The sequence below is a fragment of the Neolamprologus multifasciatus genome, chromosome 11, assembly GCF_963576455.1.
Source record: "Neolamprologus multifasciatus chromosome 11, fNeoMul1.2, whole genome shotgun sequence".
Classification (NCBI taxonomy): domain Eukaryota; kingdom Metazoa; phylum Chordata; class Actinopteri; order Cichliformes; family Cichlidae; genus Neolamprologus; species Neolamprologus multifasciatus.
The window spans coordinates 11,900,431-11,916,211 of NC_140449.1; the positions used below are offsets into that span (position 1 = coordinate 11,900,431).

Below are 15,781 nucleotides of genomic sequence, written 5' to 3' on the forward strand. Positions count from 1 at the left end.
CTGAAGTTGATGATTTGGATAGATGAGCGAATACTTTGTATGTATACGTATTTTCCAAGATTTTGTTTCACGCGCATCTGTAAAACCTCACCTAAATCTTTATTTCTCTTTCTCAACACTTTGCACAGGTTTGGCCACCTTTCTGCTACTTCTTACCAAGATAGTTAGAAAAAGGAAACCCTGTGGATGTTTTGCCAACTCATTTTTTAAAAATAGCAGTGGCTCAAGTCCAGCATATGATTATCGATGTGCTCTCTTACCTCGGGTTCTGTGTCCCGAGTGTTTTACACAGACAAGTTTTCATCCATTTTTAAAGAAACCAATATCAAGATCAACAGCTTCACAATAATTACAGACACAGCTCGTTACCTGTTTTCCCCCTAAAGTCCTAAAAAAAAAATCAGCTTAAAAAAATATTGAAATGTTCAATCAGGCAGCGTTTCAAACCAGATGTTGTTAAACATAATATTTAAAATACTCGCTTCTGCTTACATTCAGCTACCTTGCACACAATAAGTTTGACCTTATTTCACTTTCTAGTGTTTCAGGGTGTTTTTTTTATAAGGTTTGCTTGGATTATTAACTCTAAAGTTAATTCTCCCAGTTGAAATATTGTTTTAATCCAAACGATTTCAGCAAACTTAATGACTTTTTTCGTGTCATCAAAAGATAATTATTTGCAAAAATTACATTTTAATTACAGGCTCCATGGTTTACGAATGTCATCATTCTCTGGGTAGTGAGTATGCAAGCGTTTGTTCTGATCCATGAACACATTTACATTATTAAAGGTTTCTTATTATTATCGGGGTTTTTTTAATCCAGTAAGTCTTAGTGAGCTGAAGGAAAAGAAATTGACACTTTCACGCAACAAAAAAATCTCATCTGCCATTAATCTTAGAAAGCTTGTTAAAATTGGATCCTTAGTGACCCTGCTAAATTCACCCGTGCCCAGATTTTTGTAACATGCGTTTCACATTCAGTATGTCAGTCTTCAATAAATCACCTTCAGCGCCTTCAAAGCTTTGCAGCCAGACAAGTCAAAATTTATCTTCACAGCACAGGGTCGTGGTTTTCAAATCAAATTTTTTTATTATACTTGAAATACCCAGAAAGAATTACGTCTCAAATCAGGATGACTAATGACTACACCTTTAAAAAATATGTGTGCCTGCAGCTCACCAAAACTTTCCACTATCAAAGATTTAAATATTTGATCCTCTTTTCAACTTGTAATTTTTCTATCAAACTTTTCTTCTTTTGCTTTTTTATAAACCGAGCAAATTATTTGTATTATTTAAAAACTGTAGCATATACATTTGCTGTGTGTAAGTACCACATGTCCACTCCAGGGGCCACTTCATTTACTAGTTGTACTCGCTTTTGGCTTCTGAACTGCCTCAATTCTACAAGGCGCAGATTCTGTAAAATGCTGGAAACATTCTTAAGAGGTTTTGGTCCACATCGATATGATAGCGTCACACAGTTGCAGCAGATTTGTCAGCTGCACATCCATGATGCGAATCTCCCATTCCACAACATCCAAAAGACAGTCTGTTAGACTGAGATCTGGTGACTGTGGAGGTCATTTGAGTAGAAGAATGAGAATTGCCAGCTAATTGTGACATTGGATAAATAATTAAATGAAAAATTTAAACCCCAAAAACCTTCTGATGATGAAAAACACATTTCATGTTCCTTCAGTTTGAAATGCCCAGAAAAAAATCTTGCATGGTGATTTTGTGGCCGAGGGGAACTTAACAGCAGTGCAAACATGTGAGATATATAAGCTCTCTCTTTTTCTGTACGCGGCCTCTTCTCCACGACATGTCAAAGTCGAGGTTAACGCAGTGTTGTTCAGCTCAGCCCTACGTACCTTTTAGTTATTCTCGAGTAAATTGTAGGTTTTCCAAAAAGCCCAGTGTCTCAGGCCTCAGTTACACACTTGGGGTGGTCGGGAGGAAAGAGACAAGAGTGCAGATAAAAGAAAAACTGCAAATGTATGTCTACTGACACAGTTCACTGGACTGCACTCAGTAAAACAAAGTTGAGGACACCTCCTGAGGCTAATCTTAAACAAACCAGAGCGCAGGGTCAGGTTTGTATCTCAGTGATTTTGCTGTAGCTCTATCAATATGCAGCAATTCCAGTAAAGAGATGGATTTATCCAGAGTAGATGTAAAGTCTAAGTAAGAGACACACTGTGCTTCGTTCTTTCACTGGAAGGTCTGTCCAGATACTCTGTGTTTAGAAGATTAGCTTTCTGATGTTCTTTTTAAGCGGAGCGATACGCAGGCATCAAATGGGTGCGCTTTGACAAAACACTGCCAACATTAGACAAGGTCAGAACAGTCATCATCCCCGAGCTGCATTACATGAAAAGGACATTCCATTAATTTGGATGATGTTTAGAAATGCGAGGGAGGACGATGAGGGGGAGGAAAGCGCGAGTGAGTGAGTGAATGTGAGAGGAATGAGGGAGGGGAGGAGAGGTGTAACAGGTTTCCAGGAAGCAAAAAGGGAGGTTTGCCATGAGTGCAAAGATAATAAGGCAAGTGAAGCTGAGAAGAACCTGAAGGAAATGATGGATGGTGCGAAGAGGAGAAAATGGACCATAATGAGAAACAGAGCGAGATCAGAAACTACTCAGCAGTAATGTTGTATCTATGAAGCGCCTTGAGGCGACATTTGTTGTGATTTGGCGCTATATAAATAAAATTGAATTGAATTGAATTGAATTGAATTAATGGGTGTTAATAAAAGTAAACTTAACATCTAAATATGGCCTCAGCTCATTACTGCCACCGACAGCCCTTTGAGCAAGGCCCTTGATCTTTTAATTACATGGCTAGCCGCAGATAAGACTGTGTGGTTGCTCTTAGAAGCTTACAGGTGAAAGAATAAAGAGCACAAGGGAGCTGATTTTTTCTGTGCACGTGAAAATACCGCAGAAATCGGAGTTAAAGCAGCTTTATTTAAATTTTTGCCCACTAGGAGGCAGCAAAACAAGCTGTGAACGTAATATTGGCATGTAAAGACATGATGTGGTCAATTATTGTTTTGTTCTTTCATTCTTTTTTGTTTTTTGTGTTTCACAGCTGTTCTGACATTTATTTGGAGAAAGAAATCAAGAAGTCATTAATCGATTATTAGGGGCTCAGTTATTTTTTACTAGCTAGTTTGTAAATATGCCAGTTCAATTCAATTTGAAAAAAAAAATTAATCAAATCACAACAACAGTCACCTCAATGTGCTTTATATTTAAAAGTAAAGATCCAACAATAATACAGCAAAAAACCCCAAGAATCAAATGAATCACTTTAAGCAAGCATGTAGTGACAGTGGGAAGAAAAAACTCCCATTTAACAGGAAGAACCAGACAGAAAAAGGTTCAGGGAGGGACAGCCATCTGCTGAGTGGTCAGGAGTGATGAGAGGAAACTATGCCAATTATGTGGTGTTTGACAGATAACTTGCAGTAATGAAAGAGATAATAAGAATGATCCAAAGAGCATCAACCAAGTGTAGTAAATGAGCTAGTTATTTTACCATTCCTGAGAATAAAGATTAGACAAATAGATCAGCTTTAGAAAAAAAAAGAAAGACTAATCCTCAAGACAAAGACGAGAATCTTCATTTCATCAGAAACTTACTTCCACCTCGCCATGGCTGGGTGCTATTTATTCTTTTTTTCTCCCTCTTTTTGTTTACCTCTCAGAATAACGTATGAATAAAAGAACTGGCTTGGAATAATGTGTTTACTTTCTGTCGGAATCACCTGGCAGCGCTGAACACTAAATATACCACAGAGTAAGAGTGATAAGATCAGAACAGACTCACTGTTAAACCCCTGTAGGACTGTTGCAGCATTTAATTGGAGAGGCTCTGTTTGAAAGTAGACCACGGTTTATTGTGTCCTTTGTGCAGTTATTTCTTTGCGCTATCGTGCATTCGGTGACCCTCGGTGCTCCTCAACACCGCTCATTTGCTCTGTTTTTGAAACCTGACATTTTCCCTGCCTGCCCCTGCAGCCACCACTCCCTCTGTGTCCATCTGTTTCTCTGTTTGTCCACGTGTCGCCCAGAATACAGAGGGAGAAGACAGTCAGTGAGGCCTTCAAAGACATCTGAGTAATTTCACCTCCAGAAAACCTACCTAAAATGTTCTTTCCTCCCTCCCCTTTCAGTATTTCTCTCTCTCTCTCTCTGTCACTCTCTACTCTCCGTCTCTCTTCATCTCCCCTGCCTTTGTATTTCTGCTGTCTTTCATGGACCCTCTTTCTTTATATATTTCTATCTCACTCCCTTTTCTCTCGTTGCTCCCTTTCCTCACTCGCCCCCTCTCTTTTCTGTACCTTAGGTATACCTGGCTGGCTGCTGAGGGCTGACACTTTAAAGACATGGGCTTCAGCTTCTGCTGCTGCTGGAATATCAATATCTGCTGCACACACACACACACGCACGCACACACATGCATGCAAACACACACACACACACACACCCTTCTCTCCCACACATACTGCAACATATAGCACACATGAAGGCACACGCAAATCCACCAACACCCCTGCGTTGTCCACACACCCAACCCACACAGGTTAGCTGACTCTATCAGAGCAGACAACAAAAAAACGAGGCTGTGTTTGCCTTGCTGCACAGTGGCAGCGACTGAATGACCGCCATACCAACAAGAGAGGAACCTTGGGAGAGCTACAGCAGAGGGCACAACCAGTAAACACTAAGTGCTTGCCCCTTGCGCCTTCACATTTTTTCCCCCTTTACCAAATAACATGTCCTGCATTCGTTGGATACATCAGAAGAATTTTAAGCAGCTAACTGTAAGCCCTTTAAGACCTCATCCCTGCTTGAGCCTGTGTGTAGGTACTGAAACACAGACTTACTTTCACAGCCTCTCCCCCTCCCTCTTTGTCTCTGTAGGCTACTCCTCACACCTCCCTCTCCACCCCTGGAGCCATTGATTTACATGTAGACGTCTCTCCATCAAAACCCAGATTACTGATCTCAGAGTTGCTTGGTATGTATCTCTTTACGCCTGGGAATAATGCTCCACGGCAGACTGATTCGAAGGTTATCACACTCTGATTAAATGGGTGTTTTAAAGTTTGCACCATAAACGTGTGTGTACGGCTGAGAAAATAACGTTTCGTGATAACCCAAAGCGTTCAAGTCTCACGCCTCTATTTGGTTTCTTTTCGTCGAAAATGTTCTGTCACGCCAGCCAATTCTCATCTCTCATCTCAGCAGTTTATGCGTCTGTTTTGTTGACACACTGACTGTGAGCGTAGCCTTTAAAGCTCCCTAACCACTCTGAAATTTGCATAACGTTGGCCTGACACCTGCTGGATACTCTGCTGGTCTGAACGTGGTATTGGAGAGAGGAAGAAAGCGATAGAGAGAGCACCATCTGTGTGCTTAAAATAAAACAGTCCAATAGTAAAGTGATGTGAATAACGGAGGTAGTCTCCACTCCGTAATATTCATAATACTCCCGTCTACATTTTTCAACCTTTAACTTGGACTCATGCTTAAATCGAGTGAGAAAAAATGTTACCACTGTAAGAACGTCTGAGGCTGGAAAAGCAACATTTTCTCACCAACAGTTTGATAGCATTCATAGTAACCTTCATCCCAGCCCACCATTCCCAAACTAGATTACATTTAAAATGTTAAAGGGATTTACATACTGAACACACACATCTACATCAACACATCATCCTGTTGCACAGTAAATCTCACGGAGTCATTTCTCCCCTCATCAGTAAGTCATGAAGTCATTATCGATAACTCCTCTAACCCTGAGAATCTGAGATTTTTTTAAATAATTACTATTTCTTGGCTTTTGAATACTGTTCTCTGAGTGTTTCTACCAGTGTCCTCAGTCCATATTTTATTCTCCAAAGCACATGGTGAGGGTGGCAGTGGTGCTTAAACCTCACAAGGTTAAAGCATGTTCCAGGTGATCAGCAGGTGAGTGAATCCTGGCGTTATTATAAAGTTCTTGAAAGATGTTGCGCCTCATATGACAAGTACTTTTTTTTTTTCCCCCACAGAACTTTAGAAGGTGCTCTAATAATTCACGTTTTTAATGTGAGTCATGAATCATGTCACGAAATAATGAGTGGCATAAATCACAGGTATACCCAGCTATCTTTGTCTGCGCTGTGGAAGCAGAGCTCGTTTTGGGCTGAACATTTCAGTGAGCTTAGTCAAGCGCAAAAATCGCTGCTCCGGCGCCAAAGGCCAGATATCTAAACAGACATGACAGAGTGACAATCCAGTTTACTTTGGGCCCAAGTCTGAAATTCATTACAAAACAACAAGAGAATGTTTTTTTGGGGGTCTGGGTGCAACTGAGGAACACTGATTCAAACTGAGCAGACAGTTGGCTTTGTGTGGTGCGTGATAAACTAGCTGCGAGCACAGTAATCTCAGATAATATGATTTGTCCTGTACTGCGTTGTCTTTTTGGTACCGTTCTGCAGAATAGTGCAAATAGCACTGATGCAAATGATCTTATTCACTTTCACTCTGATTTAATAAAAAGGGCATTAAATGAGCAAACACAAACTCATTGCGTGAGTTTGTACAAGGATGAGCACTCCTCCCCACCTTTACCTTTTCTTTATAGCCATTGGTCTGTTTTCTTTAGCCCTTGTGTCTCCCACAGAACCTGAATTTCAGCTTTTCATATTTGTGGATTAAGAATGAAAACATGTAATAAGTAGGGGGGCTTTCTTTGTGGAAAACAAACTATTACCTGCAGCACTGAGTGTCGCAGAGTACAGCGAAATTAGGTGAAGGACAGAGCTGCACATGTCGCTTCTGTTTGACCAAGGAGAGCTGTCTGACACACTCTCACACCTACACAAACACGAGAGTAATCGGTGAGATCTAAATCCCCCTGGGTGTATAAGCTCTATTAGAGCGTGTGCTTATGAGAAGATAATCATTTGGTGATATGAAGACACAGCACGGGGCAGTGGGTGGCAACAGTTAAGCTGCTGTATGAAAACGCTGCGCTATGAAAAGTGTGCGCCGAAGCTTTAACTTTAAATATAACTTGTTGCCTACAGGCAGACATTAATGAGTCCTTTTTGTCAAGGTGACGGAACAGAGATAGAAGACAATGTGCTTAACTTTTAAAAGATGCGATCGCGGCGCTGAATATGAGAGTGTGGGTGATAAAATGACACTGCGGTCTCCCGGGTAAACGAGTTAAGCGTTTGCCTTTGACAGGAGCACGTAGTGGCAGATATTAATTTTTTGACATTTTGTTTCATGATACAATTAGCAGGCAAAAAAACCCCAACACTTTAGTTTATTGGAAAATAAATGATGTCTTTGTTGTGTACTGTCACTGAGAACACCGTAAGCACAAACAACAAAGGTTTAAGCGTTAATTAGAAAGGAAATTGTTTTTCTTTTTCATAATGAATTGTGTATTTACCCAACGCTCGGCCACTAGATGGCGCTGTTTAGTTGTGTCTGCTTAAAATGCAAAGAAGTACTATTATTATGACCTCAGTTCTTGATGTTTACAGCCTGCCTTCATTTTCACTTTATTTTGTTGTTGTTATTGTTGCTATAACTGTGCAAGCAGTGATATGCTCGCATTTGCCCACAAGCAACAGGACAAGATGTCAACATAAGATGGCCAGTAAGTGCAAGTGCTCTATGATGTGAACTGCTGGTGCTGTTGTACAATAACCTACAATCTACACTGCCATGGCAACCCAGGCAGCTATTGATCTTGAATTTGCCAAGCTCTGTACAAAACCCCACAAACACGAGAAAACATGCCACATTTGTAACTGCGATTACTGAAAATGCCTTTTCATTTAAAAAAAATAAAAATAAAAAATGTAAGTGCCCATATTTAAGAAAGACCCAGCAAGCTTTGAGTCTTCTCCAGCTTTAATGAATATCCTGTTGCCACTTTGAATGACGCATTCCATGAAAGCTGCTGTATAGGCTCTATCTGTTTCAGAGAGCATAAAAATGAGATGGAAATGAGCTTAAAAACACACAAAGATAGGGAATGCAAACAACTGTTGCTGATATACAGTTAAATTAGGATATTTCTTTATGCATAAAGGATCAACACACAAAGCACCGCTCATGTTCTTCCATTAAACCCAAGCCTCTGGCTGAGGTTACATAAATCGGAAACATTTTCACTGAACTTGTGGCGAACTGTTTGTAATGTTGTGGCCAAAGTGTTTTCCATGTTCTTTTTTCTGGAATCCTGCTGAAACCTCCTCGTATCGCTCTGTTTATGTCGCTTCTGCGGCAACATAATCCTGTTTTTATATCTCTATGTGTTCCACGAGCCAGCCAGCAGAATGAGCAGCCAGCAAAAATGAGTGTTATCAAGTATCAGTGCCGTTTTTACTGCTGCAATCATGTGCCAGACAGAGATAGAGCTGATGGAGTGAGTAGGAATGTGAGCTATAAAGAAGAAAAGAGAGGTCTCATGTGGGTTTAATAAACAGAGGATGAAGATAATATCAGAAGAAGAGGGAGAGAGAAAGAATAATAAATAAAGGAACAATACAGATTTGGTGGTAAATCCAGACAGACTCTGAGACAGCTCCCTAGCATGTCACATGTGTCTGCAGCAGTAGAGCTGCCAAAGACAAGCTCTATTTTTAGGGGAGGAATGTACACACAGGCCTCGTGGAAAGAGACCATAACAACAAACAGTGCGCAACACACCTCTACAAAGAGAGGGGAGCGTACAGTCACATCGATTTAATGCTAGAAGAAAGAGGAAGACAGGGAAGGGGAATGTTCAGACATCATATTTGATGCTGAGAATTTACTTTGAACACAGTGGGACCCCCAAGAAACCGTGAAAGAACCCCAACAGGTAAGAGCCGTATTCATGTAAGGCTGCAAGGAGGACTGAATCTGCTCTGTGTGATGTCTAACCTTAACAGTACCTTACATATACTGAAATATACTTGTTTCATATGCTGAAATAAATGTTAATTTATAATGGTAAATGGACTGGTTCTTATATAGTGCTTTTCTACTCTGAGCATTCAAAGCACTTTATACAACTTGCCTCATTTCTCCTATTCCCCTCTATTTTCTATGCATAAGTTCTTTCTATCTAACATTCACACGAGCAGCTATGGGTTAGTGGGTATTTTGCCCAAGGATATTTTGGCATTCAGACTGTAGCAGCCAGTGATCGAACCACCAATCTTCAGATTAGTATATGACCTGCACTACCTCTTGAGCCACAGCTGTACAGCATTTAATACTTAGTTTTGACAGTATGTGACATTTGGTATTAACCATGTGCATTAGTTTGCACAATTTGTACTAATATCTAATGCATGAACTTGGAAAGATGGAGCTACATTCACCGACTTTAAAGACCTTAAAAAAAAAAAACGTTTGAAGCTCATAAGCATAAACACTACCACACATAAACACAAAACACAAAATCATCATCTGTCCCATGACACCTCACCAAGAAAAATAATTTCATGGGTGTTTCATCAGATTTTTCGACTTAGTTTCCAAAACGATCAGACAGCCATGCTGTAGGCCTCATTGAGTATCTGTGTGTGGTTAAAAAGGCTAAATATGGTCCAACTATTGCCTGAACAAAGATTATGTTTCTGTTATGAGTTGAAAGGGTTGCAAACTTTAAAACTAGATATTTGGAGCAGAATTTTAGGAAAAGCTAACCACGTGTATTTGCAGGAAAATCGTTTCCTTGATTGATTCATACATTCGGATATTCGTTCATCAAGTCACTGAAAAAAGCAGAAAGGACTTAGCTCAGCTAAGAAATAGAATCCCAATATGGTAAACTGAACTACACAATAAAAAGCTGGTATTCTGACAGCATTAAGCCAATAAACATAACTTCACAGCGAGCACAGTAAGTGATCACATTGCTCATAGGCTTGAATAACAAGTTGCATGTGATAATCTGAGCCTGATTTCTTTTCTCAGCATGGATCAACCAGCACGTGAGGTCTACCATTTCAAAGACAAAGAGCAGTCCTCCAACCTGCTCCTGCAGCTCAACAGACTGAGACAGGAGAACATCCTGACTGATGTGCTGCTGTGTTCAGATAATACAGAGATCCCCTGTCACCGAAATGTCCTGGTGTCCAGCAGCCCTTACTTCAGAGCCATGTTCTGCAACAACTTTGTGGAGAGACAGCAGACCAAAATAGACCTAAAGGGAATCACGTCCACCATTCTGAGCAGCATTATCGACTATGTTTACACAGGACTCATCAGCATCAGCATGGATGACGTGCTTCCTCTGATGCAGGCAGCATCCATGTTGCAATATGGCCGCCTTTTTGAGGCCTGCTCGAGTTTTCTGCAGGAGCAGCTTAGCCCAGACAACTGCTTGAGCATGATACGACTTTCTGATATCATGAGCTGTAAAAGTTTAAGAGACAAAGCAAAAGAGATGGCCATGAAGAGCTTCTGCGACGTGTCAATATCTGAGGACCTGTGTGAGCTGTCTTTGCCGGAGCTCATGGGATACCTAGAGGATGATTCCCTTTGTGCAGAGGAGGAGCAGGTTTTTGAGACACTTGTTGCTTGGATCCATCACGATCCTTTGTCCAGGCGAGGTGCTATCAGTGACCTTTTCAAGAAGGTTCGCCTTCGATATATCCACCCCACCTACCTCTTCCAGTTCATAGCCAGTGATCCTCTGATCCAGTCCTCCACCCTGTGCACTGAACTCATAGAATCTGTTAGACGCCTCATGTTCTCTGTTAGCACAAAATGCAGTGGAGACATCGCAGCGGACTTTAAACATCCCTGGGTTGCGCCAAGGCGCTACAGCTATCATGACACGTTGGTGGTGGTAGGAGGGAGGAAGAATAACGAGCAAACCTCAAGGGAGGCCATAGTGTTCAATGAGAGGAGCCAGATGTGGCAGTGGCTTGCTAAGCTGCCTGTTCGTCTCTACAAAGCCTCCTACGTTGCCCTACACAGTATCCTCTATGTCATCGGAGGTCTGACCACAAATCCGAAGAACAGCGAAGTCAGTAGAACTGTCTACACCCTTTCCCTTAAGACCAACCACTGGCGGACAGCAGAGCCTATGTTAGAGCCACGTTTTGCCCAGCAGAGCGTCTCCTACCTCCACTTCATCTTTGCCCTGGGCGGCCTTGGACCTGACAGGCGATTGACAGGCAGCGTGGAGAGGTGAGATGGTCCGTCCTTAGTCAAGAAACTCTGCATACACAGAATGACACACATGAGCAAACACATCTCTCAATGCTCTCATCAGGTACAACAGTATGTTCAATCTGTGGGAGTCGATGGCACCCATGCCTGAGGCTGTACTGCACCCCGCGGTGGCCGCTACTAACCAGAGGATCTACATGTTTGGAGGAGAGGACGCCATGCACAACCCTGTCAGAATGATACAGGTATTACTACACCTGTTACCTTTGCAGTCATTTGTTTCATCCATTCACATTTATTCATTCACCCTTTTTATTTCTCCTCTCCCCTGTGTAGGTGTATCACATCGCCAGGAACATGTGGTCTAAGATGGAGAACAGAACAGTGAAGAATGTTTCTGCTCCTGCTGTGGTCATGGATGAGAAAATCTACATCATTGGAGGTAAAAGGGCTAAGAAAGATAGAATAAACAAGCACATGTGATAATGATAACTGTGTCATTTCACCGGGGGCCTGGAATGAACTTTCATACACGGTCCATTAGGAAAATGGGATTTTTACAGTATTCTTCAACAAAACAAAGGGATTCTTGCAAAATTCTTGATGGATCACTTTACAATTTCATCACCACTACATACCAAACTACTGCATATGAATATATATATCATAATATCTTCTCTGTCACAGGATACACCAGGAGGATGATTACATACGACACCAAGGCCAACCGATTCATCAAGTGTGCCAACCTAAAGGAGAGGAGGATGCACCACTCAGCCACCGTTCTCAGTAACAAACTGTATGTAACAGGCGGACGTTACATCAATGGCCACGACGTTATTGAAGACTCGGACGCTGTTGAGTGTTACGACCCGAAAACAGACACATGGACAAGTAAAGGGAGTCTACCTTACAAACTGTTCGATCACGGCTCCGTGACTCTCACATGTGTCTCACAGACATGGTCGAAATCATAAATTAGGCAGGCAGTAGTGTTTTGTTTTGTTTTGACTTCAATATTTTATAGAACAAATGTCATTTTCATTTTTTAATGTTTTCAATTTAAAACTAAAGTATTTAAATGTTATCAAGTATTTATTCCACGACTTTTCTGTGTTGTTGTTTAACGCCTAACTCTGACTCGCATAAAAGAAGACGACTCTTGTTGCATAGCCTGCTCTTAACCTGTCATGCTTCACAATGGGTGAGAGTGCTATTTTCAGCCTGCTCTAAATCCAGAGATTTCACCTGTCATGTTTAAATCAAGAGGGCTGTGTACTGGTTGGTGCAACTCAAAGCTGTGTGTGCAGCTCGTAGGTTTGAGCCTGCTGATGTGAGCAGCAAAGCCTTGGATCAATTTCTGTCAGTTTAATGAAAACGGTGGTGAAATTCATGTGATGAAGAGCAAGAGATTGTTAATGCAGTGCTGAAATCAAAATAAAAGCATACCAGAAGGTCCACTGTTTTGGGACTTTGGGTGCCGAGCATACTTTTGCATCAAATGCTGAAATAATTTGTTCTAAATGTTCAGGTTTAATGTTTTTGTACTGTTGTTTATTGGTTTTAGCCCGTTTTTGTACAGCTTGAAAATAAAATCACAGTCTTTATATGTGGTCTTTCTTCATCCCCACAGTACGACTCAGCAGTTCTTGGTCTGTTGACAGTGAATCACAATCTGAGCCGGTGCCCTGTATGTCTCATCGTATGTCTGTTTGAACCCTCTCACACTGGATCTCAACATGTCCAGACAGGTTCCTGTTCTCCACACACATGGAGATACAGAATGCAACCACGAAACGTTACCCTTTTATAAAGAACATGCTGAACTTTTACCCAGTGAGAACATCATTGCTGGCCTTGTGACAGTGGGAATTGAGTCCACGAATCCCATCTGACTCACTGATTTGTTATGGTTCACAAATTAGATATATGCTAAAAATCTGAAGATATGCAGGACAAACAGCTTCATATAGAATGATTATAGTGCAAGTTTAAGCAGCAGTTAAAGAGATTACATCATTTTATTCATCAGTGGCATCTGCAATGTAATGTCAGCCTTTCGTATGGCGTAAACACAATGTGACCAGAGGGGACATTTTTTTGAAACCATAAGTCACTGGGTCAGATGTTTCAGTCGTTTTGCTGCCAGCAAACGGAGCCCAGGGGACAGTGGGTGGAGTGGCCGAGACAAGGTGGTGTGGATGGGTGACTGGAAAAACTATAGATGATCTGATGTTATTTTGAGCAACAAACAAGAAGGGCAAATGTTACACCACGTGAGGCATGTGGCCCGGCCGGTTTCCGTGCAAGCTGGCAGATGTGAGCGAAGACTCGAGAGAAACTCATGAGCGGGGGGTTTCACAACAGAGAACCTGACCGAGTGATGAAACCCACCCAAGAGGAGCAGCAACAGGTGTATGTGTTTGTGTAACTGTGTGCATATATATGTGTGTATGTGTTTGTGATTAAGGTGTTTGGCGTTTCAAGTGGGGCTGACCGGCTGCCGTGTCTGGTCACAACATCACAACAAAAACAGACAGAGGTGAGAGTGGAAAAGATCATTCACTGACGACCTTTCCAAGGTTCTAAGTTGACAAACATATCAGAGAAAGATATATTTCAGCATATTTAAACATTTATCTAGATATAAATATAGAAAATGTATAAAGTTAAAAAATATACATTTATGCATCACATACACACATGCTGGCTCTGTAGGGCTACATCATTGGTCATTCCATGAGTAAACTAAACCCAGACTCTTTAGAATCTTAGGTCATAGCTGCCTTCTTGGTCAGTCACTAACTGACTGCACTTGCTGGGACTTTCCAGCCTGCCATTCAGCCTAGTCTACAAATAGACTTAATCAGACTTCAGGGACTCACAGCATATTACTGCATTACCCTTAAGTTTACACAGTAATACATTTTAGGTTTTTCAGTTCCACTTCTCACACACTCTCTATGGTCACCCATATGGGGAACTACTTCTGCACAAACAGCTCTGCAGCTGCTGAGATTATATGCCCCGTATGGCTCTATTGTATCTAGCAGAGAGTGTTCGCAGGCCTTCTACATATATCAAGATGTTAGATTAAAGCCACAAACATCTGTTTCAAAAGCTTGAGCCACGAAGTTGTAATACGCAGTCTGAGGTGGATTTTTTTTCTACACGGTAAAAAAAAGGCAAAGAAATAAATAGAGGAAGAAGAAGCGGAAATACATTTGTAGCGCTGCGGGGTAGTTTGTGACCATCAGCAGCACAAAAACCACACGAGCCACATCTGCACGGCCTAATGTGTCAAAGCACAAGTGCTTCTTGGAGGGAAACCATGTGCCAGTGATAACATGTTTTTCCTGATCATATAACGTGTCGTGATATACAACAGCATTGTAAGCGCTCACTCACATGGATTGAGATACACACATGCGTGCACAGCTGCCATTGCAGCAGTTTACTGAGAAGTGTTTGCTATGTTGGAGCAATTTTTAGAAAGTTGACATTTATATCCGCAGCTAAAAGACAGGTTGACCAGAACAGGGTGTGTGTTGCAAGATCTTAAAGGCACTTCTTCATCGATCGCTTTTATCTTTGTTTTTTCAATGTGACCGCTTGGTCATTGCACTGAAAGCTCAAGGCTGGCATGAGAAAAGTAATTAAAGCTGTAAACACACAGACATAAACTTTTAATGACACAGATTAATGTGTAAACATGTCACATGTTTAATGAAGCTAATAAGATCCGACCCAGTGACCTGTAAACGCTATCTTCTGTAACGCGGGCCAAAGTCAACAAAATACCCTCATCCTGTCTTCACGGATCAATCTGGGCCATTTTGGGAAAACTGAAACACACTGGTAAGCCCCCTGAATTACACACACACATACAGACACAAACACACTCCTTCACAATCCACAGTGTGGCCAAATACCCTGGATGAATCTAGAGGACAAATCAGTCTATTTATAATACAGAGTGAGACCGAGAATCAGGGCACTTAGCTGTGATATTGCAGTGTAATTTCCCCCCCTTATAGATTTACAGTGTCATAAAGCAAGCGCTGATGAGGCTGAGCAGACCGCTTCCTGAACAACAACTGTGTTTTATCAACATCAATCCATCAGGCATTAAAAAAAATGTTATAGTTTGAACAGGCAGGTTTTCAGTGTGCCTTCCTCAAAGTCAGAGGTTTGCTGCAGGATGGCTTACACAGCATATTTGGAAATTATGCTTGATTTGTAAACTATTGAATAGTGATTAAGGAAGATGGGATCAAATCAGTATGAATTTAACCCAGCTCTCGTTTGAGCATGCAAATTTGTGTGGTATATCATTTTTCTGTTTACCAAGTGTTATTTTCTTTATATTTAACCCAGTCATCAAAAACAGCAGTGGTGATAGTAGATTTATGAGTGTAACAATGATTATTCCTTGTACCTGAACTCCGACCACAGCCAGGAAAGTAGCAGTGTCTCAATGTAAAAAAAAAAAACAGAAGAAAAAAATGAATCTAGCACAAAGAGTACACACAAGTCAATCAAACGACTGCAAAGATACACAAAACATCTCTAAGTCCACGCAGCTAC

At 41.3% G+C, this 15,781-nt stretch overlaps 1 protein-coding gene across 1 annotated transcript; it reads left to right on the plus strand.

The window, feature by feature from the left end:
• The first annotated feature begins 7,534 nt into the window (after positions 1-7,534).
• On the plus strand, positions 7,535-13,254 carry LOC146507883 (kelch-like protein 38). Its single transcript, XM_085177217.1, has 5 exons — positions 7,535-8,888; positions 9,992-11,212; positions 11,298-11,439; positions 11,531-11,636; positions 11,882-13,254. Exons 2-5 carry the CDS (start codon positions 9,993-9,995, stop codon positions 12,169-12,171), a joined length of 1,758 nt encoding a protein of 585 aa, XP_085033343.1. The 5' UTR covers positions 7,535-8,888; position 9,992; the 3' UTR covers positions 12,172-13,254.
• Positions 13,255-15,781: the final 2,527 nt, after the last annotated feature.